Source organism: Lepisosteus platostomus, chromosome 9, assembly GCF_059453375.1.
Source record: "Lepisosteus platostomus isolate fLepPlt1 chromosome 9, fLepPlt1.hap1, whole genome shotgun sequence".
NCBI lineage: Eukaryota > Metazoa > Chordata > Actinopteri > Semionotiformes > Lepisosteidae > Lepisosteus > Lepisosteus platostomus.
The window spans coordinates 56,885,791-56,913,383 of record NC_142619.1 but is presented as its reverse complement, the minus strand read 5'-3'; the positions used below and the strand labels follow the sequence as shown (position 1 = coordinate 56,913,383).

At 38.4% G+C, this 27,593-nt stretch overlaps 1 protein-coding gene across 7 annotated transcripts in view; it reads left to right on the top strand.

Moving 5' to 3' along the window:
• Positions 1-27,236, top strand: part of sox5 (SRY-box transcription factor 5) — a 335,228-nt gene extending 307,992 nt beyond the window's left edge. For all 7 annotated transcript variants that reach the window (XM_088645796.1, XM_088645794.1, XM_088645793.1 and 4 more), the window contains 6 exons: positions 3,346-3,517; positions 7,916-8,088; positions 15,458-15,566; positions 17,608-17,781; positions 19,630-19,846; positions 21,012-27,236. In XM_088645796.1, the coding sequence (XP_088501922.1) occupies positions 3,346-3,517; positions 7,916-8,088; positions 15,458-15,566; positions 17,608-17,781; positions 19,630-19,846; positions 21,012-21,315 (1,149 nt within the window). In that variant the 3' untranslated portion in view covers positions 21,316-27,236. The remainder of the gene's footprint in view (positions 1-3,345; positions 3,518-7,915; positions 8,089-15,457; positions 15,567-17,607; positions 17,782-19,629; positions 19,847-21,011) is intronic.
• The last annotated feature ends 357 nt before the right edge of the window (positions 27,237-27,593 follow it).

Sequence of the window (27,593 nt, the reverse complement as noted above, 5' to 3'; positions counted from 1 at the left end):
TATTCACTCTTTTGAAGTTCCAAAACGCACCTAAAGATTTATTTTCTTTTACGTTTTAATACATTTACAAAAAGTGCATGAATCACACCTTACACATTTTTTTTCTGGAGGTCTTATAGGAGAAGTTTTCTACCTGCTGTTTTTCTGATCACAGACTGAAGGCATTTGGCTTAGAATGTAATTACGCCGTTCCAAGTGAAACATGCATTTCACACAAAGCTTAGCCAATCACAGTAATTCCTTGTCAGTGGCATTATTCATATTGGCCAACATCCCACTCAAGGATTTTCTTCTTAGAAATTTCAAGAGCAATGGGATGAGGCATTATCTGTAATAAATATTCAGGCTTCTTTAACTATTCAGAAGCAAATCAAAACAATTTGGGGTCAGAATTCAGTGTCTCAAACCCTCTATTTCTTGTTACATTCCATTAACATATTCCATTGTTTCAATCTTAATGATACCAATCCCGTTAAACCCCTATCATGAAATTATAGGCTAAGGTCTTAATCAAGCAATTCATTTAAAAGCACAAATAAATTGTTCAGAGATAATAGGTATCAGGGAGATGGGTATCCTCTTTCGACCTAGGAAGTTGAAATCTTACTGATTTGTTTATGTACTTGCTTAAAACTTATTATTATAATCATCACCATTATTACATCAAAAACATTTTTTTGAAGATTGAAGAAAGTATCTTTGTGAAGTACACCATATAACAGGAATTACACATTACACGTTAATGTACACATTATAACAATTTAGACATTTTATATCATTCTGCTCTTTTCACTTACTGGTTTTCCTTCATTGTGCAGAAACACAATTCAGTTACAATTGAATTTGATTGGTACAGTCAATGAGCTTCTCTAATACTTCATATTGACATATTGACAGGCATGGGCTCCAGAGACGAATGGAATACAATCCCATAAGACAGCGTCTGCAAGTAGATGCAACAGAGTTTTTGTTGACCCTACCTGTTGGCAATAATTGTTTATCAATTAATTAACCGCTCCTGTCCGTTCAATCACATGCCTGTGCAAAACAGACAAAATATTTAGTTATTTACCTTAATCTTATCTTATCTCTTATCTTAAAACAGACAAAAGATTTAGTTACTTTCCTTAGAATAACTTAAGTCTAGTTATAAGTTCTAATTTTCTTTTGGTGCCCACCATAGCAGTAAACACTGGTGGAGGACTTAGGTAAATACTGCTCTTACATTCTTATAGAATTTGTATCTAAGATGTGTAAGACTTTTGCACAGCAGGGTGTATATATATATATGTGAAAATGCATTTGCAAGTATTTAATTTGCAAGCAAACAGTCTTTTATGTATGCAACACCAAACGTTTAAAATGCAGATCTGGTTCTCCCAGACAGTAGCACTTTTCAAGATGACAAAAGAACATTAAGGAAAGTCTTCAAGTATGTTACTATGATCAATGTATTCTTGTTTTAGGGCACATTGTAAGTCAGTATTCTCAAGCACTTCTTGTTGTTTGCAACCGTGTGTTTCTGAGATAATTAAGAATGAACTATATTACTTTTCATATAATTACAAGCCAGGGAAGGAGCCCTCTCCCACATATTTCCATTGGCTCCTTAAATGAATGTCTGACTTCAAATAACATGCTGACATACTGTAAGCAGTGTAGGGGAAACCTTTTTTTTCATGGTAAGTGGCAGGACAGTTTAAGATCCCCCCCCCCCACCCAGGCCTGTGTCCACAAACAGAATGCCACAGAAGATCTAACAATCTTTCAGCTGAACCTTTGCTGTAGACTAATTGTGTTTTCCCTAATCAGAGAGGGAGTGTGTGTGTGGGTGCAGCTGTGGATGAGAATTATCTAATTCAGCCATCCTGTCATGTGAACATCCCCGCTTAATTTAATGCAATTATTTCATCAGCAGGGATAATATCAGCATCGTGATTAATTTCTACAACATGTTTCACAACTGCCTGCACTTCTCCGTGCCATTATTATTTCTTCTGATAACTTTGTAATGTACCCTGCCTGTGAAAAATCTAGCAGTTCAGTTTTTTCTCTTTTTTGATTTTCTTTTTGTGTGCAAAGCTGCAAACTTCAGAACACATTTTGTTTGCATTTCCTTAGTTCCTTTTGCTAATGCCATCAGAAAACCCAGTTGCACTCTGCAAAATACAGAAATGCCATCGACACCTAATCACAAGTTAATGCCAGTAAGGGCAATGATTATGCGAAATGTTTATCACCCACATATTCAAGGCCACCTTGTTTTAAATTCCTATTTTTAGCTAAGATAAATAAGCTAATATAAGCCAAGATAATAAGCTGTTCTTTATTCTTCAATTTGTTTCTTTTATCTAACACCCCTAAAGAGTCCTGCAGGAGGCAAACAAAATTCAATGGTTTCGGCTTGAGTGCTGCACATGATCAAATGTGCTGAACCAATCTGGAAGGATAGGAGAGATGTCCTCCTTAATCACGGTAAAGCTATGCAGTTCCTGAATACGAGGAAGGCTTTTGTGGAAAAAAATCTCCAATATGATAGGCAGAACCAGCTTGAAAAAAATTATAACACACATGTTTTTGCTTTTCTCAGTTTCTTCAAGTGGGGGTATAATACTGTTTTGTGTTGCATCAGTTATGCTAAATGCAATGATGGTATGCTTTCAAAAAGCAACAAACCTTAATATAATCAAAAATCCAAATGTTTTTTAAAGTTATCTACAGCCACAATCCGCCTCTTGAATGGAATACAATGTCTATGGCTTTGTACCGAAATGTTCTTTGGCAGAGTGGAATTGCTAATTCTCGCTGAGGGTGGAGGTGAATGGTAAAGACAGGGGGCCCTGCTGTTGCGCTGGCTCTCTTCCTTCCTTCATCTATAATAAGACATACCTTCCACCCACCTTAACAACATAATCAATGAGCACTGCGTATAATAAAAGTGTTTTACAGATGGATCTTAACAATGAAAGCTTTATTTTGTGTGTGTTCTATGTTTTGCATTAATAAAGTACAATAGGGATGCATGCTTTGTACATTCTTTTTCTATGAGTCTCTCAATACATCATATACTGTATTATACACAGAACAAGCTACACTAGATTTCCAGAGAAAAAAGTCTGTTTTGCCACTTTAGGGATGCCCTTTCAATGGGAGCCTTGAGAAACTGTTTGATGAGATTCTTTGATGAATCAGCTAATTAACTAGTGAGGGCGAGCAGAGTCAGATTAATGGACTCTCTTCCATTTGTCCCCTTTCTTGCCTCCTCCTCTCCGTTCGTTCAAGAAGTTCCTTCATCTGCAGGACGTTTCTTTTGTACTTCATCCCGTACTCGTTGTCTGTTTCTAGGACGAAGGTGCGCAGCCACTGAACCTGTCGTCCAAGCCGAAGACGTCGGACAGCAAGTCACCAATGTCCCCAGCGTCTCCGCAGGGCCCCACCCTGAAGATGAATGCCAGCTCCATGAAACACAGCATCCCATCCACCATGGCCGGGCCCCCTAACAGAGTCAGCTCTATAGGTACTTTCCTCTCTTTAAATTTCCTGCTGCGGGCTGTAATGAAATTGAATACATCACCTTCAAGTGTACTGGCCGATACAGTACATCCTGTATACGTCTCTGTGTGCTTATGCACAGATGAAACCATATTACCTTTATTATAATAATAAACTTTATTTTATATAGCGCCTTTAAAGGTAGCTTCTCAAAGTGCTTATTATTACTGATAGTTGTTGTATTTACAGTAGAAGAGTAGTTCTAGCAGCATTACAATAATGCTAAAAATGTGACTATAAAAATAAAATGCAGATCAAAAGATATCTAGATAGAATTCTAGGTACAGCAAAGGACATTTGAGAGGGTTCAGATGTGTTCTTACGATGAACGGCACAGTTTGTAATTCTTTAGCTCAGACTGAAAAAGTTGCCATTTTCCATCTTCTTTTATCAGGGGGCTGCTAAATCATGGTAAGAGCCACATCCCTGAAGCGTACGGTTAAAGGTGGGATTATTTCCTAGATGGGACACTAGACCATCGCGGAACATACATACACTAGAGACACCAATCAACCTAGTCAGCATGTCTTTGGGATTTTGGGAGAAAACAGCAGCACCCAGAAAAAATCCCATGAGGTCACAAGGCAACCATGCAAACTCCACACAGATGGTTCCTTGGTCCCAGGACACAAAAGCAGTAAGGAACAAGCAGTAACCACCAGACTACCATGCTGCCCTGTTTATGATTTAGTATACTTACTGTACGTCAATTGCTAACATGTCTGCACATGGACGATACATATCATGGACACAACATTGATATTTAAAGGTAAATTTCCTTTTAATTGCTTATTTTCACTTCCTGCTGGAGGCCTTCTGTATTTTATACATCTTTTTAGGGTGTGTAACCTTTCCTTTGTTTTGGGTTGCAAAATAATGTCATACACTAAAATGAACAAAACAAAATTGTACAATAGCTACCAGTAATAACAAGTAAATTATACTTCAGTACTTTCTCAGAGTTTTGCTAATACAAGTGAATTCATTGACTTTATTTTAATTAAGCTATTTTTTTGTTATTGGCTATTCATAGATCATTTTTTTTAATTTCTATCACTAAAAACAATCTATTGACCTCAATTTAATTTTCAAAAATAAGCAGTTTACTCTACTACCAGATTCTAGATGATATGCAGCAGTAAACAGAGGTTTCTTCCTTAAGAGGATAGTGAGTGTGATTTTATCAGAGCAATTTCTAAAGAGCAGGAAAGTAATGTCACTCATGTTCCAGGGACTGGTGGGACAGCAAGTCCTGCTATCAAAAGATGTTACAAAATCAAGCAAGTCAAACAAAACACTTCATGCTGAAGGAAAAAAATCAGTTGATACAAACAAACAAAAATCAATAAGACTAAACCCAAGAACTGTTATAACATTAAAGGTATTGAGCTACATTTTTACAACATTTTTAATGAAACAATATTCTTTTTAAAAGTATGATGATAATAATAATAATAATCGTTCAGAAACAGGCTGCTTTAAAACACTTCAGTTTGTATTTAAAGGCAGTGTCGTGAAAGGATAAACAATCCTTATTGCCAGTGTGCAAGTGGATAAATCAATAAGTTGGGTGTTCAACAAGTTATATTACAGTGCTGGCACTGATTTTAGTCTCACCGTTGAAAAGGCTAGTGGGGACGACAGAAGCTTTCATTAGTGTGTGTCTGACACCCAGATTGCGATTAGGGCACAATCTGGACATGAGCCTGTGACATGGCAGAAAAGGCTGTCCATCACAATAGCTGGTATTGCAAATGCTCCTTCATTAGATACGAATTGCTATGGCAACCAGTTAGCTGATTGTTTCTCTTGCTCACACTAAAGAAAACATTGGCCTTGTCTGTAAAAAGATTCTAATATACATAGATTTTTCGCTTTTATACATTTAGAAGTACCCTTGTAGGTGAAATTGAAGGGTTTTTCATGCTTTAATTGAATATGTGAAAGAAAAAGATACAGCTGATTGAATAAAGAACTAAGATGACTTTTTATATTGGAAAACAACAGATCAAAAACTTTGGAGCCTTCTGTGAATTAAGACCCATGCAGAATATGCTCTTTATGAAATGCAGTGAGGAAGTGCTTCATGCAGTCTATTGGCAACTTGGAGTTAAGAATGAAGACAAAGCTTTTGCATTACAAGCAGGATGTGTCATCTGATGTGATTAGACAAGGCTCTTAAAGAACTGTACTTTCATGTTCAAGACAAAGAAAAAGCATTAATAACAACCCCCCTCCTTTCTGAACACAGCAGTTAGCCATTTCAGACTTCCTTTCTTTAATCTCAGTGTTTTTCAACAAATCATAGGATTTAATAGTACGTTTTGCCAGATTAGTGGATTTATAGCCCAGATGTTTTTTGTTCTGAAAAATGGATTAGGGTGTAAAGTTTGTTGGAATCCAGTGGAACATGTTGAGGCAAGCCGTTCATTTTGTATGCAATTAGTATCTGCCTTCTGTCCCACAATCTTTCCATCTGTTCACCAATATTTATCGGGTCAGATTAAGATTCATAACTCCACTAGAAGTTACGGCACCGTTGCAAGCATCAGCATTCTTGTCTGTAGTCTTCTGGGGGTACTAATTGATTGATTGATTTGTTATTTATCTAAGCAGTTCACTATATGTCTAGGACCTTATACAGTACATACAAATGGCACAGGAGTGATCAGCATGTATTTTTAAAGATGTGAAATATCTAAACTGAAATCAGGCTTACTTCTTAAACGCGAAGACTGCTATTCCCTTTTCCACTTGAACATTTTCCCTGCGCATACTGTCCCTTGTATAGGATTGCTCATCTCTTAGAGAAGATGCTTGAAATTTTTAAGGTGTAGCAAAGAAATGCGAAGGGATGGTGATCATATTAAGGCAAAGAAATATCAGGGAAAAGATCAGAAACAATTTAAACAGCAAATGTCTGACACGCTGCTGTCTGAGGCTCTGTTTCTGTAATGAATTGACTACAAATCAGCTACTGTGCACAATACAACATCTCCAGATCATTTTGATACTTTCATCTCCCTTTTGTCCCGTTCCACTCTGGGAAGTTGCACTTCTTGACTTGCTCTTTAATCATGTTTCAATATTTGGGACAGTCTTCTCGTGACTGTGTCTCTTGTATCTTCTCATTCTGTTTTGCTCTTTTATGAAACCGTTCTGCAGGTGAGAGCAGTGTCTGTCTCGGTCCTGGGGTGTCCATATATAAAACCATTCCCATGTTTATTTCATATTTGCATCCTTTTGGCGACGCCGGAATGATGCTCAAGTTTATTGTCTTCCCTTTCAGGTACCTGGTAGCGCCCTAACGGGACAATCAATCAAAAATGTATTTGACTTGATATTTCAGGAATTGTACCTCCATTGCACATAAAGAAACCTATCTCAAAATGAAATCCATGTTCAAAAGAGGAATGTAAGCTTTATCAGATATGCTCATTGTGACTTTTTGAAGAGTTTACTCCTATGTCATTACAAATCTGAAAGCTTAATCTGGCCTGAGATGGCATTTACTAGTAGATTACAACAGATTAAGAGCCATAAGCTTCCCAAAGTCTTTGTTAGATTTAACCCGAGATAGGAAGAATGATAGCATGGCTCCCGCTTTTTACACCAGATGTAGGGGACATTAATATTTTTAAGCTGCTAGTAAAATAATAATAATAAAAATAATAAGGAAGAGAATTATTTTTTCTATTTGCCAGATGTTTGTGCCTGTAAATTAGCAAAGCTAACCAGTTTTCATAGGTGTAATCTGAGTAATGCAAAGCAGAATACTATTTATTGCACTGCAATTTGCCTTGCTATTAGGAAAAAATAACGTAAGCATTTCTGAAAAGCCACATAATTCCCTTTTGTAACTGATTCTGAACAAAATGCTGAAATTTTAATTTGGTGGTATACAGATATTTTTGTACATTGATGCAAAATTGCACCTTGTATCAGTTTAAACCGTGGCTTCTGTTTGTCTTGTGGCCCAAGCAGGTGTGTGCTTACTTCTCTCAAAACTGAAACGAATACGATATCCGAGATAAAGCTTTGTCTAGCACCAGTCCAAAATGATGCATTTTTTTTCCAGAAATCTTACTTACAAAGATGTAGTTTGCTCATATCCTTCTTTAAAACACTAGTTTTGGTAGCTTACTGAAGATGCAGCATAATCCAATATATGGGTGGTAATTTGCTGTTTGCAGCCACACCTGAAGAAAGCAGCTTGGGCCCTGTAGCTGCAGAAGGCTGAAGGAATTAGACAGAACCACATGTCTAAGTGGACAGCCTCACCATCCATCCAGTGGCGGCTATCCTCATATGTTTTTCCTACATATGCAGCAAAGGTGTTTATCTGACGTTTTTCTTCTTCCAGACATCCTGTCCTCTATCACCTCCAGCGGTTACTTGAATGATCACGACGCTGTCACTAAGGCGTTCCAGGAAGCCAGGCAGATGAAGGAGCAGCTCAGGAGGGAGCAACAAGTTCTGGATGCAAAAGTGGCCGTTGTCAATAGTCTGGGCCTGAACAACGGCAGGACAGAAAAGGTCAGTGGTAACGCCTCACTTTATGAGATTCACGCACTGTAGGAGATTCTCCATTTATTTCGCCTGTTCACAGAAAATGTATGAGGTATGTAAAAGAATGATATAATTGAAAACATTAAAGAAAAAAAAACTTTTAGGCAGGGCTTTTCTACAGGTTTGTGGAACACAATTAAAAAGCTCGCGCATGTACAGTGCACGTAGGAACGCACGAGTCAGGAATGAAAATGAGAAAACGGGGGAAGGGAGGCATGTTTGCAGTCTTTTGCAGATCAAAATAAGCGACTTAAAACAACAAAAGGTAAAGTATATAAAAAAAAATCCATTCAAATATTTAAGCTTTCTTCAAGGAACGCTCCGAGCAGAAATTCCTTTCCCTCGCTTCTTCGGCAGAGCCGACTTTTAACACTCAGCCAGACACTAATGCAAAGTGACTCAAACTGTTCCTTGGAAGCTCAGCTAAATTGCAGTTATTTGTTAAGCACACTGAAGTCAGCTGTTGGATACGGCAGTTTGGAGAAGCTTAGAGAGCATCTATACTGATGACATTCACCCCCCCAAACTCAAACCAAAGGACATGCCTGTTGTGTTTTTTCCTTTTCTTTCGTTTCCTCTTCCGTGAAGCCGAGCTGGGAATTATCAAGCGACAACCGACCAAATCCTTTTGGACAGGAAGCCTTCATTCTAAGTTTTCTGTACTTGCAAGGCAGGCCTTGTGGTTTGATCGGGAAGCCCATTAAAACGTCTTTGATGGCATGGAAATTCATTTTCGTGAAGGGCCCGGCCCCGCGCCACTCTCTTTAGCTGTGGTTACAAATCAGTCATTCAAGTCTAATGGCAGTAATTGTCCTGACTGCTTGTATGCTGATGGAGGTACATTAAAATAATCCAAGCTCTCAGCCCCAGCACTGCAGCTTAATCTTCTTTAATGCAGATCAGCTGTTTTTTTAACACATGACTTTAGGCTGACTTTAGACACTGCCTCTTTTTTTTCTTCCTTTTTTTTTGGTTTATAAGCTTTGAAGATGTTAAAGCGCAGGGCTGGAGAATCAAAGCAGATTCAAGTTCTGTGACCCTTAATCAGTCAAAGCAAGGTTGAATAAGGCCTTTAGTGATGCCCTAAAGTGGCATCACAGTAGCCTGGAATGTGTACAAAAATACTTCTGCATGCACTAAGGAGAAAGAGGGGAGGGAAATGTTAATGGGAAGACACCACAGGGTAGAACTTGAAGAGGATGCAAGTTTTTGGAGGATTATTGCTGTGAACATGCTTTTAATTTTTGCTGCTTCCATAGATTATGTATTCGGTTTTTGAAATGCAAATTCTGACAAATACCTGAACATTTCCCTGGAATTTTTAAAGTGCGCAATAATACCCCAGGATTTCAGTTCTAATTTGGTCACGATATTAACAACAAAGCAATTAGCTCTTCTTTCTAATCTGCAATGCTTTCGTTTTTTAGGGACGTAAATTCTGGACAGCAGTTTTTATATATGAATTTTCCCACTAGTTTAAGTGTAATCGATAAATAGCTGTCCTGCTTATTGTGCACTTTTCAGAATTTCCCCACAATATTGCTAGGATATGGTGACATAAAAATAACAGGCAACTGAAAATTCTTATTGTCATTAATATCACCAATTATTTAGCCAGTTTTTGTAGTGGTCAGGAAACCTTCTATGTGCATTTTGATTTTGTAATCCAGCTAAAGTCCAAAGACAGCTGAATAAAACCGAGTAAGACTAGCACATTCCTCTAGCATGGTTACATACGGAGAGCGGAAATAACACTTTTCTTACCTGACATTTGAGAAAGTTACCATGTTCACCCAAAAATCTTATTGTTTATGAGGATTTTGCAAATACAAAGCTGTACTTTCCTACAGCAAGCTCTCCTATTATCTGCATAAGCTTGCTTCCTGTGTAGATGGCTTGCTCAGATTTCTCATCAGAACAATGTGGCGTCTTGCACCAGGCAGACAGTGCAAGAGTGCTTCTCCTTCTTGCCACTTGGAGAATGTGGGTTCATGACTAGTAGGGTGAATACCTTACTGTTATTTACCTTAGAGTTTCATTGAGTTAATAAAACTGCCAGTTAGCTTTTCTCCAAAGGTATGCAACATCGGGATTCAGTCTTACTCTTAATTGTGTGTTTGTCTTTCTTTCCCTTCTGTTTTCAGAATTAAGGGCCTTCCTTCTATGGTGATGATTGATTGTCAGAGCCAATTAGTGCAGCAGTTTGGTTGAAACCCACAACAGTGTACTTTTTTTTTCTTCCTCTCCAAATGGCTGCCAAACCTGTTGGCAACTCTTGACAAGAGAATTCTCTCAAATGTTCGGATTCCCAAGACTCCATTGTGTTCCGGTTGCAATTCAAGCTGAATAGTCTGTATAAACAATTAGTATTCAGGCTTATGGTTTTCAGATTTATTGGCACTAAAATGATATTTTCACAATTTAACAGTAAAGATGGGGTGGCGCGTAAAAGAAGGAGAAGAACTGTGTTGTTGTTAAGAGTGCCAGACTAAAGAGGATACAGCATTTTCAGTGGAGATACTCAGACATTTAGGTATGGCGTCTGTGGGGAGTGGTGACAAGACAGGCTGAAAAGACGAAGGGAATCCAGGTTACTTTTCAGTTTTGATTTAAAACATCTGGACAGAACTATCAGGCCCAAGTATGCGACAAACTCAAACACATTACCTATTAACTGAAGTTTATGTGTTTTATTTGGCTTTTTTATATAAAAGGTATAGTCACGTAAATGAAAGTGTGAGTGAGCCGGTGCCACACACAGTCTAACGACCAACTAGGGCATTTCTTGCATCACTTCACCAACGTTCACCTATCCCTTTCATTTACATGTAACACTCCTCCATTTCTGAACATAGAGCTCCCGATTAACCATCCACAACTCTGAACGTCCGTCTGTTGGAAACTACTGACTCACAGCTCACTCCTGTACAGCTCCTTCAACCCCACACATACTCAAAACTCTCACCCTTTTTCACAGTTCCTCAGACGCCGACTACTGTGCAGTGAGGACATGGACTTCCATAACCAAGCCCTCAAAATGCAATCTTCTTTCATTAAAAAAAGAAAGTTCCATGACTTAGCCTCAGTTACTTAGGTGATTTGCAGCAGCCATCATACTGTAGTGAGCAGATCCACTGCAAATTATATCAGGTTGACAAGTGAGGGGTCACTTCATCAACTAAATTAGGGGAAAAATTTAGAGAGCCCAAAGTGGGTGTGTCCAGACAAAAACATGCAACTACAGAGATAGATGGGCTTGGCACATTCCCAGGTATCTGTGTGATATTTCCAGGCTGTGTATTGATATCAGTAGAATACCAGCGCTCCACATAGACATGGCATTTCCCAAAGCCTAGAATATTTGGAATTCTGATTGTGGAGTTTTGCAAAATTAAATGTTATATCATTGTCCAATCTATTGGACAAACATAAAAAGTGTGATCAAAAAGGTAGCTGAATAACTGCTCATTAAACAATGCTTCAGGCACAATTGTGCAGAGAATTTCTTGCTTTGGAGCGTCTTCTTAGTCTGCGGTTTTAAAAGACTTGCATGTAGGTGCCTTCTACTAAGTCCAGAATTTTGAATTTTTTCAATTGCAAACAAATACTGTATGTCATGCTCAGTATTTAACATTTCTTTGCTTCTGAGAATTTGACACCGTTTTACATTGGAACATTTTTCATACTACACACGAAAGAAAGATATTATGATGATATTTGCAGCTTTGTTCTATCTGTAGCTTATATTGATTTGGGCCAATTGACTTCTGAACAACAATATGGACTCCCCTCCATGCATGAACTGTCGGACACAATATATACTAGCGTTACTACTGCTTCTACTGTTCCAGCTTATTAGTGCTCCTTCCACTATTAACACTGCTACCACTAATAATTAAAGATGAATGTATTTCACTGATTCTTTTCTTCCTGTTTAAATTGTGTTTGTTTAGCACATTCATTTAAATTCTGAGAATTAACTCAGAGGAACAATTTAATTCCATCACAGAGAATAAAATAATGCATTTCATTACAGATTCACAATTTACATGGGTCACATTCTAATGGAGGGGACAGTTTTAAGTGTATTTTTAAAGATGCTATAATTTTGTGATGTATTCTAATTGTATAATTAAGTTGTAAATGCAACTCCAGGGCTGGAAAGCTGAATATATATTAAAAAAAGATAGGGGTACTGAGATGAAAATTAGCAAGATGTCTGCATTTGCCATGTAAATGTGCCGTAAATCTGCCTTTGATTGAGTGCAATAAATATAAACTAGGTCTGTAAATCTCACTTTGAACGCGCCCTCTCTCGCTCCGAGTTTCAAATTAATGTCAAAATGGTTTTGAAACGAGCAGGCATAGTGAGCTCTGCGCACTCGCACACTAATGTGTTGATCTCCGGCCTCTAGAGTTCACAAATTTGCATGGCAACACAGCTGCCTGTGTCGAGATCTGAAATCACCTCAGCAAAGCTGAGTGCCGCTGTGTCTCCAAAACGCTAGACAGATGGGTCACTCTCTTCAGTGACGAGGTGAGCTCTTGTCCTTTGAAAACGATGACAAATCAGAGCATTTTAATGCTTACAGCAGAGCTAGTGGCCACATTGGGTATGTACTGAATGAGCCTCGGTAAACAATACCCACTGATTTTGAACAGGTTCTATTATTTAGAAAGGAATGCGCCTTATTTGAGTCTGCATTGCTCACCCCTGGGTCACACCCCTCAAAGTAAATAGCTTCACTCTTGCATTTAAAAAAAATACAGTTGTGAATTTTAGAAATTACACCTCTGGTTTTGTAAACATGCAGATGGAGAGCAGTCTTAACTGAACAGCGCTGTGCTGATTTAGGGTGTTGTTCCGGTCCAGTGTTTTCCCTCCTCAAAGACCGGCTTGCAGATTGGAAGAGATTGTGTATGCTTGTAGGAGGAGGGAGGTGATTGGGTTCTAGATCTGCCTCTTTCTTTGTTAAGAACAAGGGAAACTTGCCTCGGTTGAGTCACAGTTTTATCAGTTACTTCAGAAGGAGTGATGCTTCTAATGCTTTTAAACCAGGGCTCTGGCTACAGTGTGTGACGTATAATTGAAACCCAGTTTGAGCTGTTCGATATATCTTACACGACTGTCATCATTATTTCATGGTTTGAAGAAATGTTTCTGACTGTCCTGATTTTCTGTGAAAATCAGATTCTTACATTCAGTCTCTGCGTAGTTCACAAAACACTTCTCCTTTCTGTCAGCTGCAGGGCCTTACAGCATTTCATGGTTTGACTAAAGAGCTATTTGTAACATTATTTATTCCAGTATTGCTCTTCCGCTTTGTCATTCCAGTACTGCAAAGCGCAACCTCCATGTTACTACAGTAACTCTCCTGTCTGCCTCTTAACAGAGCACTGAACTGGGGATGACAGTGACCGATGTTGGCTTAATGTGGATGTTTAATAAAAAAGTGTGTCAGTTCCAGTGTTAGTTACAAATGGCAGAGAGTGCTTTTGGTGGCAGCCACATAATAATTTCACATCCATCATTCATATTGATGCCTTGCTGCCTTGCCTGATGGATGAAGCAAGCAGAATTAACCATTTCCCTGACCGAAGACAGTCTGGTTAGTCCCATCTTTTTACGTCAGACCCCCTATGGCTCACAAACATCTATCACAAAAAGTGCACGTTTTTAATCTTCAACTAGGCAAGTGATCATTCATCTGACTTGTGAATTTGAAGTTCAGTGAATTTGCATCAAACTGCTACAAAACAGAGCCTTGGGAAAATAATTAGGAAATATTATGTAATTTTCTGACTATCTGTGGTAAATTAGACGTACTGTACTATAAAAAGCTTCAAATAAAATTGTGATTAATGATAATAACATACAATGTTTAACAACGGTGATGTTAGCAATGTGACTACCCTCCAAACAGTGTATCCTATATTATAATCACAGAAAAAAAGTTTATTTTTGATGGGAATGGTAATATGTTTATTGGTTTATTGGGCATTTCTGAAAATACAAAGTCTGATTTATCTCACAAACAAAACGGAAATTCCTTCTCCTGAAAGAGAAGTAAAAACAAGCTCTTGTACTATACTGTATGTGTACATGATTAGTGTATCATGTAATTGTGAGCTTCTTGGTAATTGTTCATCCACAGCAATACACATTTGTTAATTCTGTATCAGCAGTTATGACCCCCTTACTGTAATCTTTACTCCCTCCCCCATGCCAGTTAACCTCTGCTTTTCTCCACTCAGTATAATTATAGTCAGATACATCCCCCTCTGTGATTGAAGGTTAATTTGAGTCACTGCATAGTGATACACAACAAAAGCACAGCTGACTGTTTTGACATTCCCAGAATAGAGTTATCCTCTGAGAGTTTACACAATTCCAGCTTTATTGTTATAATCGAATTATTTCATTACCCTTTCTGTCTTGTATGGGAAGAGAGATATGGGTCAGTGCTGCAGCAGACACTAGGCAAGCTAAGAATTAAACAAAAAGTGCTGTGCAAACTGGTAGTAAAACTGGAGCTAAAAAAACTTGAATTTCTTTCAATCGGGTGAATTAAAGCATCTCATATGCTTTAGTCATGTGTGTGCATAGTTTTGATTACAGTTAAGTAATTAACTGTAATTAACTCATTAAAAGCAGTACCAGCAGATAATATAGGTTTTGGACATCTGCTCTCTCTCTTTGCCTTACTACTTTATTGTGTACAGTATGTTCATGATTTGCTAGTGGGAATTAAATTGTGGGGGAAAAAAATCCCACCCAAGTCACTTTTTAACAAAAGGTTTTTTAAAACTGTATCCTGTTACTGGAAGTTGTCACACTTGATATTTTAGCGAACAGCCCAGGAAGTCAGAAACACCTTGTAAGTACTAACAGCGAATCTTATCTGACCATAACAGCACCATACCAGTAGAGTCCGCAGACTCTGTATCAGGCTTTCCCAAGACAGAACGCGCTCTTGTTGAAGTGTCAGGGCTGCACCCTGGTGGTCTTTCAGCAGAAATGCATGGGATAAAAGCTCTCCCAAATTTGACACTTTTAACTGTGGAGGAAAATGTTCTAAATGCAATTAGTAATTACTATCTGGTTTGTTTATGGTTTGATACAATGCAAAAGTGTTTTTCACTTAAAACTCTTTACATTTTCAACAGATTTGTTTTCAGGCTGTGCACTATTTGAAGGCTAAACATGCAACACCTCCTGTGTTTTCCCTTCAAATTATTAATCAGAGCGTGATTAATGGGATGTCCTCAGCACTGTCTTCAGTCCCATGCTAGAGTTATCGAACGAGCCCTAGTAATGCTGTGTATTTCATTACAGGAGAAGGCGGCACTGGAAAGCCTGACACAGCAGCTTGCTGCAAAGCAAAGTGAGGACGGCAAATTTAACCACGCCATGATGGAGTTCAACATGAGCGGAGACTCAGATGGTTAGTATCAGGTGCTGTTTGCTCAAATTAGGTTTAACTGGACCCTTCAGATCATGTCAGCTTGTTGGTTATTTTTATCCCGCTCGGAGATAAAGGAGAGGAGCAGCTGTTCCAACTCATATGTAGTATTTTCATTTAAATGAAATAATTTAAAAAAAAACAATGGCCATAAAATGGGCTTCAGATGATTGCGTGGTCCAGCATTCGATATCCCAAGACACTCTGAGGCATTGTGGCTCAGCTGTCCGCGGCTCTGGGTGAAGTAAATTTCAAAGAGCTTGAGCTGGCGCAGGTCGGCCATTTTCTCTCCTGCAGGAGCAGGGGGATCAAGCGGAGAACCCTGGTCTCCTTTCGCCAGCATTGTTTTCTAACCAAGCAGGATTTGTGTAGAGAAACCACACTAAGCACTAGAAGCTGATCTGAGCAGAGGGCTCTCATTTCGACATATGTCCTCCTGTGTTGGGGTATCTTGGGATCATTCCCATGGTTCCCCTACCCAGGTGCCTTCATTAAGCTGTCACTATTCATATTTTTAGATTTTCCCTTCTGTGAGCGCATTCTGAAAGCAGAGAGTGGAGGTTTATACTGTAGAAATGGAAGAAATGGATCTATATGTAAAAAGATAAAGTGAGAAAGAATTTTATAAACAAATCTAAGAATGTTTAAAGCCTATATGTGTTTGAAAGGGCTAATTTCTTTTAAAATATTTCTGATTTTTTTTCTAATTACTTTTAAAGTTTAACTTACACTGCAGCGTATTAAGAGAATAGACAGGGAAGTGTGTTGAATTTATGCATTTTAGCTTGGTGCTTTAGTCATCTGAACATGTTTTTTGTTCTATACACTTCTCACATGTAGTTCAAGAAAAGAAATACATTCATTATTTGATTAGCAGTCCAAAGGACTACCAAAATTTTTAAGATGAAAAGTGCTAATAAAATGGCACTTCCCTTGTTATTTTTGAAACATTATGATTAAAATACCTTATTTGCAAAATTATATACTTTTCTACTTGAATTTGTCTAACTCTTTTAAGTGCATATCATTATTTATCATTCTTATGTAGACTATTCTTTTGTTGTTTTTTTATTGTGGATCTACCATATTCATGATAAATATTTTATGATGCAGTTTTCAGTACAGTAACACAGGTGTTACAAAAATCGAAAAGAAATGTTCACTGAGGCATGTCCAGAAAAGGTCATCCATAGAGACTTTGGATGAAGTTGAACAATTACAGGACAGATGAACTCCAGTAAGAGAGTAAGACTTAATTTTGTCTTGGCACAACAGGGACTAAAGACAGCTGGTTTGTAAAAGCTGACTAACCTAATCGAATAGAACTTTACATCATGGTCTCCTCTCCCATCAATTATTTAATGTCTTCTGGAGTAAAATTGTGAAAGGACAATTTTCATTTAATATTTTGCTTTAAACTGTAAATTATTTTCAGAATTAGCTTTTTCATTACTTTAACTGCTACCTCACAGTTCTGGGTGTCCTGACTTTGTTTACAGCCTGGGGTGCCCACAGTGTGGACTTTGAATGTTTGAATGCATCCAAGGGGGTGCAGGCCTAATTTCCTCCCTGCTTCCAGAGATGTGCTGGCTAGGTTAATTGGTGACCCTGAATAGGTCCGGTGTGGTCCCACTAAGAACCGGTGTCCTGTCCAGTGTACTGCCACCTTGTGCCCCCTGCTGTCCAAAAAGACTCTTGGTCACCATGGCCCTTGCCAGAAATAAACAGCTTTCCCATAAATAGATAGAAGGACAATTAATGTAAAAAGCCTGACTGCTTCGGTTTCCTAAGAATGAATATATTAAGTGTGTGTCCTAATATTCATGTCTTAATGCACCTCTCTGTATAAAATACACCTTTACAGATACATTCATCTGGCAAGTGCAAATAAAACACTCTTTTTTTAATTTTTGGGAATAAATATTTCGTATTTAATAAAACATGTAATCCCTAAAATAGGATAGCACATGGCGACAGGTATTAAATCGCAAGCGCTAATTGTTTTGTTCTTGTTCTGCCCTAGGAAGCCCTAGTGTTTCCGACTCCAGGATGTTTCGGGAAGCCCGAGGCAGGGGTAACACTGAACCTCATATAAAACGTCCCATGAATGCCTTCATGGTCTGGGCAAAAGATGAGAGGAGAAAAATTCTCCAGGCCTTCCCTGACATGCATAACTCTAACATCAGCAAAATCCTTGGTAAGATAACTTAAAGAAATTCTTCTTAACCAGATTTTGTTTATCCCTTGTGTAGCTGATCTGCTTTTTTTCCACTTGAAGGAGCTTTAAATATCCAACACAGAAGAACACATTTTATTTACTTCAGCTCGAGACCATGGAAATCAAATCCACTATGCATACCATACATGTATATATCAACACAGTCTGTGGAATAATTTCCTCTTCCTTTTTATCCCAGTATAGAAATTGGACAGCTTGTTTAGTTACCTCAGTGGCCCAGAGCAGTTTCTTCTCCTTGCTTGTGAGGTGATTCTCAATGACATAATCTATTGTCCAGTTCTTATCTCTATTTGCCGAGCTTGTGTCAGAAATAGCAGGCGTGTGCACCTGGTATTCCTTGGAGGGAGATATCAGAAAGAAAAAGCTTAGATTACTACACTCCTTGTAAGCAACATTTCATTGTATAACTAACAGTTAATGAATTGTTATGGAGAACAGACTCCAACAATATGATACTAATTCATTATGCATTAAACAAGCACTTGAGTTAGTCTGACATTTTATGCAGACCCCTGGGATTTCTTTTGACATTTTAAAGAGCTTCTAAGCATTTTATAATGCACTGAAATCTGGTTTTAATAAGCCACTACACTGAATTGTTAACATAAGGAATTTCCTATTACAGTTTTGGCTGCATGTGTTGGGGGGCAGTGGTGACAGCTTTTTCTGATTAAATATACAGTAGTTGGAAGGAGAGTGTAAATTCATTGCACATACTGTAGCACAAATAGCACAGTGGAGTGCTCTGCAAATGTTGCCCAGTTTGCCCTGTTGAAAAAAAAAACATTCTGTGTAATGAAGGGAGAACAGACAGAAATGCAGAGGGTCAACTGCTACCCAAGGGCAATTTCTCTCTGCACTGAAACAATACTAGTAGATGCAGTTAATTAAAAATATGTATATTTGAAAAAGTTGTCCAATTCCCCAGTTACCGAAGCGATAGAACCCTTTTAAGTATTTCCATTGAATAAAATCAATAACAAGAGTGAAATAGCCATACAAAAGATCAAAAGGCCACCCGCAGAACTGTTATGCATAGAAGCATAGAGCTGCTTCCGATATTGAGATTTAGATTGACTTGATTATAATTATTTGGCTGATACTTCCATCAAAACTGATTTACACTGGGCCTTTATTGAAGCAATGTGAGTGAAGTACCTAGCACAAGGGTACAACAGTGCTGTCCCACCTGAGATTGGGACCCACAACCTTCCGACTCTAAGGCCAGAGTCTCTGATCTCTACTGCACATGTCTGTTACATTCTATTACATTGTTTGAAGTCTAGACTTCAACTTATGCCATAATAAACAGTGAGAGGCAGTTAAATTGAGTTCCATTATTTTAAACACAATGTGCTGAACCTAGAAATAATAATAGCACATCGCATGTAAGGTCTTCTGAGGACACTGACTCTCTGATGCAATGTGGATAGACTTTCACATAGATAATGCAGTAGTGACTGTATTCATAAAACGATTTGAAAGATCACATGTTCTACAGTATGACAACTGAATTTCCACTAAGGATGTAAGATGGCTTAAGTGCGTATTATTCCAATGAGCAAGTCACGGCATATACAGTAATTATTTTCTTAAAATTATCGTGACACAGGTAAAGTCTTATCTTAAAGAGCTCACCAGCAGGGCCTCATTTAGTATAATAATCCAAGACTGGAAAATGCAGAGAAGAGATAAACATATGCAAAGGTATGTGATAGGATATGTGATAGTAGTTAATTCTGGACGGATCCACCCCCCCCCCACTTCACTCACAATCACACAAATCCTTGTTTCCATTACATACAGGGTCTCGCTGGAAAGCCATGACGAATTTGGAAAAGCAGCCTTACTATGAGGAGCAGGCCAGGCTTAGTAAGCAGCACCTGGAGAAGTATCCCGACTACAAGTACAAGCCAAGACCCAAGCGCACGTGCCTGGTGGATGGAAAAAAACTTCGGATCGGGGAATACAAAGCCATCATGCGCAACCGACGACAGGAGATGAGACAGTACTTCACTGTCGGGTATGAACTCGTGATATGCGATATTTTTATTTCAGAGCAACTTTGAAAAAATAACTAATTTGAATTAGCTTAGGAAATCATGCAGGGTAGATACATTTCTTTTCAGGTGCATATTAACCCATTTTTCCCCAGAGATACTTATTTTGGTCCATTGGTTTTCTAGAATGTCTTGGGTAATTTAGGATTAGATGCATAACATTTGTGTAAATACTTTAATCGCTAATTTCTTTATGGCAAATGCATAACTCTTTTAGACATAACAGAATTAGCTGAATAAAGCTGACATTTAAAATATCATTAGACAAGTACTCAGTGATAGGAAAAATATGTTTAATGTTCAGGAATTGTTTTTATTTCAATCCCAAGGATGCTACTGTATATTCAGATGCAAAGGAATTGTTCTGAAGGTTAAAAAACAGTAGATAGTGCAAAGATTAGTTCATGAAAAATCACCCTTTTAAATTTTGGATATTAGTGTAAAAACTTACAAACCTTTTGTATCGTTTGGCTTACCTTCTGGGTTGTCCTGATGATTTAAATTATCTTATCTCAAAAATGATCAGAACCCTATATGAAAAATAGTATTAGTGAGATTTATAAAAAGTGCTACTCTACCCAAGTTAATTTGGTACGCCTATTTTTATTTTTAATTCTGCTGCAGTATTTGAAAATGAAAGGTAATTAATGTTTGTAGTACTGCTCTGATGGACACAGTAAATAAACCAATGTGAAATGCATGTGAAAAGGCTTTGTATTTAAATTGCCTGCATCTCTTATAATTATATATAGAAAATAAATCACACAGATGTTAGTACTACTGTCTGGGGGGCAAAAGCCCCAAAACTCCAGTGCTCCAATCTGATTATGCAAAAACTTGATTCACCACAATAAGTTCTCAAACATACTTTTTCACTCAAAATTGTAAACTTCTTTACAGCTCCTATTTTAAAACTTTGCACTCGAGCCAAGCCCCCAACCCATCGGCAGGGTTTAGATCGACAAATCCCATTCGCCCAGATATCCAAATAATAAACAGAGCCTCCTGGATATCCGTGAGCTCGGATCTGAAACGAAAGCTGGAAGAAAGAACCCTTGTGTCCCAGGTAAAAGCTGAACTTTGGTATTGTGAGTCCTCATATGTGTGCCTTCTGTTTTCTGTCCGCAGGCAGCAGGGTCAGATTCCTCTGACGTCGGCAGGAGTGGTGTACCCAGGGGCCATCGCCATGGCTGGCATGCCCTCCCCGCAGATCCCCTCAGAGCACTCTAGCATGTCCAGCAGCCCGGAGCCCAGCATCCCCGTCATTCAGAGCACTTACTTGCACAGCATGAAGACAGAGGAGCCCCGCGTCAAGGAGGAGATGCAGGTGGACGACAGCAATGGGGACGTGTACGAGGACTTTGATTACGAGGACGACGACGCGGACTACGGCAGTGACAGTGAAAACCACATTGCCGCGCAGGCTGACTGATAACGGTGGGGGAGCCGAGGTGTTGACCCGCTTCACGGCCACCGCCGCTTCTTCACCAACACAACCTCTCCTCCCTCCCGTTACTCGTGCGCCCTCTCCTGACCAGCCCCCACCCCCTCCAAGCCCCTCCAGACTCTTTCAGACAGGAGCTAGCCCGCCTCCCTGACCCACACCTCTCCGGTGTCCGAATACCAGCAGCCAAGCACATTAACTTTTTGTCATACACTGACTGTTACACAGAAGAAGAAAAAAAAAACGAAAGTCTTAAAAACTTGTCAGGACTTCACTTCTGCTGAATTCTAGACCTGAGTCTGCGAAGCAGGATCAGACAAAATAAGAAGAAAACCGAATAAGCTACACAGAAAACACAAAGAGAGAAGAGATGCTAGTAATTCAGCTGCTATACCCAAGCACTGAAGTCTTACCCTTCTGACCTATTTGTTGAAAAATAAACTTTAAACGGCTGTTTGTTCTTCGACGTTCTAGAATATTCTCACTCAGGTACACAGTGCCAACAAGTGGCTTGTGAATGTGTTTTGTTGTTTTTGTGCTACAGTTTTAAGAAAAAAAAAATCTTTTTATTTTTTTTCCTTTAGTAAAAATGCACCTGACAGGAACATTTTAAGGCTTCTCTCAAGTTTTTCGAGGGACTTATTTTATTGAATTTCAACGAACTGTCGTCGCATCCTTTTTTTCTGAGGACTTTCCACCTTTCATCGCACACCAACATCGCATCTTATAGGAAGTGCCAAATTTGTACTAAGTGTTGAAAATAGGTGACCTTTTTTAATCCTTAACGTCTTAAGTTAGGAAAGTGTTGTGTCTTAGACAATCCCCCATACGGTCCTGGAGTACCAGCAACTTGTTGTTTTTATTCTGTTTGGGCTTCATGTGTTTGTTTAATTTTCCTTAAGAAAACTGTAGGTGCAGTTCTCAGGTGAAGAGAGAGACTTCTGAAACAAGAGAAATATGTTTTCTTTTTTAAAACTTTATGTGTAAAATTTTTGTGTGTTATGGTACTAATAATGTGTTGGACCATTATTAGCAAGTCAGCTCTGGGGATGAAACTTCACCTTTTCCATCGTCGTGCTTGCACATTGGCTATGTTTGTGCTTTTTTTTTCATTTATATTTCCACAGATGTTGAATTATATAACAGTTGCACTTCCCATGGAAGGACATGGTACAGTACTCACTATTTGACCAAGCAGTGCACAAACTGCAGAAATCTCTGAGCTCTTCACAGCAAGATGGAATTAATAATATGATAAAACAGATGTTTATAATGCTGAAAGCCTTCAAATAAAAAGTAATTGGAATGATTTAGGTCAGGTAATGTTGCATAATAGGTTTTTGGAGTGTTTCTCTCAAAGTAGAATATTTCAGGGGCAGTCTAATGAGGGGTTAAAAAGCTTCTTAAAAGGGTTTTCTTCTTTTTTAATCATTTTTTGGCTCAAACGCTCAAATGTCCATGCAGATTCCAAAAGAAACAGACAAGAGACAACTTTCCCAGAAAATAAATGTTATTACTTTAGTGCCCAAAACATTTCACATGTCAGAAAGACCCTGCTTTTGTAATTTACTTAAGTCCACATCTAAAGAGTTTTTTAAAAAATACCCAGAAAACCCAAAAGCACATGCTACAGGTATTTAGAGTCCACATCAAGTGCTCTGTGGTCAGCCTATAAACCACTGAATATCAGTTTTCAGTAGCCTGTTGATGCAGTTTTATGATTTAAGGAGTTTATTCAGTACTTAAAAATGAATTAGGTATTTTCATGATTCAGTCAAAAACCGGCGCAAATAAAAAAAGTAACATTAGCATATAGAAATTCTTCTGAGCTCAGTAACAAAACAAATAATAGTCATACATATCTGGGAGACCCCTTACCAAATTCAAGGTTTTCACCTGTGTCTCATGTCCTTAAATACTTTTCATAAAACAGCACGCTTATTATGACAAGACTCATGAGAAGACAACATTCCTGCATTCTACAAGTGAGAAATCCCTGTCCCCTTTTGTATTGATAAAAAAATTCAGAATGACGGATGCAGGCCATCCTCAAAGATCTGTGGATTACGAACATTGCATCAGCCAAAACGTTAGACACAGAATCTAGGACATTTCCGAGATACTGTACTGGACATGTCCAGGGGAAGATTATCTTTGGTCAACTACTACAGCTTAAGGTGAATGAGGTGGTTGGTCAGTGATGCAAAGCTTGTGTGGTTACTTCTGAACTTGTAACAGCCATTGGACTTTTGTATTTTATCACAAATTATGAGATATTTGTGGGATTTGGGCGTTACATGTAGTGGCTGGCTGTTTGCATTGCTTTATGCTCAGTGCATGGGGAAGAAAATTAGTGATAATGTTAATCATTTCTGTTCCTCTGACCCACACTGCTTATCATCTCAATTTGCCTTGCCCTCCTACTCCCCTGTTGCTATGTCACAGCTGGTGTTTCTCTGGGGAGAGGCTTTTGACTCCCTGCTGGCCTCTTCGGTAGGCCATATGGCAGAGGAGCTGGATATTCCAAATAACAAGAGCATGAGCCCTTAACATGTAAAAATCGCAAATAAATGCATTGAATCTAAAATGCATTAGCTCACTACAAATGGGGTGCTCACTGCTGTGTCGCGGTACGGTCTGTGTAAGAGTTTGTCATTCTTTCGCGTGTACAGAGCCCCTTCAGTCGTTGCTGTTTTGAAGATTGCGCTTACAGTGGTGTGGCAGTGTAACGGTATGGGAAGGGATCACTGTGGGTTGCTGCACAGCTGATCACCGTTCCTTGGGCAGAGGTAGCATGACTTGGCCAGCATGCAGCCAATGTTGCTGTGCTGCTTGTTCCATCTCAATTTAGCGCACTCGTGCTGGTCAGTGACTCCTTGAAGAAAAAGAATTCGGCAGACTGGCTTGCTGCATCCCCATGATTTCATGCCCCTGTTGCTAAACCGCCCTCATGAAACCATTTGGCAGCTGCTTCCTACCCTGAATGGACATCTGAAGACAATCCCAACGGATTCTCCATGACATGGTGAATACCGGCCTTGTGCTTCACCTCAGAGTACCTATCCTGTAGTGCAGAGTGTTCTGTACATCCCAAAGGTTGGGAATTAGATCCTTCTCCTGGCCTTAGTAGAAGTTCACCATTTCCTCTGCTCTATACTTCGTAGCTCAGACTCTTTAGCGTTGTTGAGCATTTTTAATTTAAAATTTGAAGGAAAGGGTTTGTTTTCTTTCTTTTGAGAGAGAGGTGTCATATTATTTCTGTGTGCATTTCACTCAGTGGTGTTATTTTATCATTTGCAGAAAGTTTATTCTGGCTGGACGATGCATTTATGATGTGCCACCACGAATAAGTCCCTACTTGCAGATGTTTATGTGACGTGAATCAGGAATTTCTCAGTTTAATGTTGCCTGTTAAATTTCGTTAGCCAAAGGGTATTAAGGGCAAAATGTTTGGAGAAGAACAAAAATAGACCTATTGGCACTTACCTTGGAAATTTAAAAATGGCTCAGGAAATAAGATGTCTTGCTTGCTTTTTAACAAATATGGACTAATGGCAACAAAAGTCAGAATTCCAATAATAATGCTCCTATATTTCTGCTGGAAAGCATTTTGGTCCACACTTTCACACAGTTTTCTTTAACAAGAGTGATACACTGTGTTTGAAATCTTTATGAAACCTCCTGCATTTCAGAACTATGACTGAACCCAAGGAATTTCGCTTTTGGAAACAGTAGAACTTTCATCCCCTTCATTTTTAAAGAAGTTCTTATTTTTGTGAAGTCAACTCTGCTGTGGGTGTTTGGAGTAGCTGACCATATTCTGCATGTCAGTGTTTTGTTTGTATTTGAAGACTGTATTTTTTCAATCAAACTGCCTCTAGTGTAATAATATTATTAATAATTATAATTATGGTCAGCTGTTCCTAAGTTAGTAAGTTATGTATAATTTATTTCTCCTTTATGTTTTTTTTTTTATCTTATGAAACTGCTCAGCAATGCAGGATTACCTTTTAGCTATACAGTAGGTATTTAAACCGGATATTTAGATCTAAAATGTCTTTTTATTTTTGGTTTGCTTTTTTTGTTTTGTCTGATTTAAAATCCTATTTTTTTTGCTCAGAAGGAGTTAAAAAGATGGACTGGTGTTGCAAGTGGTGGAGACAAAACTTCTTTCTTACACCATGCATTTTCATTAACTTAACTCTCATGTCAGACGCATTTCTTAAAGCACTCTGTACGGACGGGGAAAGAAGAAAGTGTTTTTGTATTAATTAATGTATAATGTGAAATTTTCCTTTTTTTCTTTTTTAAGGAAAAAAACAACAACAACCAGATTGTTCCCCATTTTTGTGAACAAATGCACCCTGCTCTCTTTTGCCGGGATGTTAATTTGAAACATAATGGAACATCATTAGGACAAAATGTATGATTGTTGCAAAGTCCTTTTGTACCTCTGAACTGTACAGTGGGTGCAAAGTCCCATAATCTATACTTAAGGGGCTACAAAATTAAACATCTCTTATGTTAAATACAGTGTTTCTTTAGCTTAGGATATGCAGGTAAATTAAACTGCATCTAAGGGGATACACCTTCCTTTGAAAGTCACAAAACCTTCTTACATCACGATTTGATGCTAATGATGTTCCATTGTGTTTACCCTGCTATGGAAGGCGATATGTTTTATTTATGTAACTGAAAACCTAGCAAGACTACTTTGTTTTAGCTCCAAAACATGGTGTAACCATGACCGTTTTTTAGTCAGTGACTTTCACGTCACCACATGGACACAGGATGTAGTGCTGGAAGGTTTTCCTCTGGCGCAGCCAGCAGTAACAGCATTCTGGGGCCACCACAGAACCAGCTCCTGACTTTCATCAGGTCGCACTTCTCAGTTTCTTCTATATGACGCAGAGTTAAATTAATAGGCTGGCAACTGCTGGAGACACAGGACGTCTAGGAATATAAAGCAGACCGCTTGTGAAAGGTGTAAGGCTGGGCATTAAAACAATCAGCTGCAATGTAAAATTAATTCATATTGTAGTTTAGTAAAGGCACAGCAAAATATTATATGCATTCTTCTACATGCCATGCTTACTTAACTGAAAGCATACTGCTAGTAGAGATGCTGAATCTAACTGACAAAGCTTCCTATTTAAAGGGCCCAGTGGATAACTGCACTAGACACTTGGTGATGTGCAGATCTTAAAATAATACGAATAATTAATTTCATTTATGTAATGCTTTTCAACCCAAAGGATCTGAAAGTGCTTGACACGTAGGAGGAGACTCAATTAATGTGCCACTGAAGGGTAGCACCCACCTGGGTGACACAATGCAATCATTCTGCACCAGCAGCTCCACTATAGAGCAGGTTGGATGGAGAAGTTCCTTTACCTTTTGAATGGTATGGATCTGTATTTTTATAAGAATAATCTATCAGTTTCCTGGACCCATAAGTATTAGTCTGCACTTGTTCAAAAAAAAACACAACTCAGTTCCCAATTCATAATGTCACTGGCCTCTGCTATTTTCTGCCGAAAAATAACACGAACAATAGAAACAAATAAAAAATGAGACAATCATGAAATTATAAATGGAGCTTAAAACAAAGTAAAAGAAAAAAAACGTATCTTACCATCTCAACTTGAAATTAAAAATAAATTATGTAAATATAACATAGAGTTATAGATTTATATTTTGTTCATAACACATAGTGTAATATAAGTTGTATATTTCTTTTTTTTCTTTTGTTGATGTTATTCATGCCACAATAAAAGCAGGAGTTGATGTACTCTTAAAAAACACACAAAAAAACTAAGACGTGGGTTTCCACCATCTGTTTTTGAGTTCACTTTTTTCAGTATTATTGCCATTTAAGGCTATAATAAAGACAGCGATGTGTTCTGTAATCTTCAGTGTTTGTGATGAATAATTTCTACTGTGTCATTTACTCAATGGGGTTTACTGTATATGAGATGTGGGAGAAAGATTAGATCCTAATCTTCCCCACTTCCTCTCTCCTACTGTACATATGCTGTACATATTTCACCCTCTATACTTCCCTTTGCTCACTTCTATCACATCGTCCCTCCACCCCATCTACATCCTTGAAGCAGCTCCCTAGCTCATTCCTCGCAATAGTGAGTTGTGGTTTGGGCAGTCTCATCCTCATGGATAGGCTGCCATTCCCTCAGTTAGAGTACATATTTTGTCCAAAAAATATACTGTACATTCACACAAGCTTTCTTAAAACCCGAGATACCGAA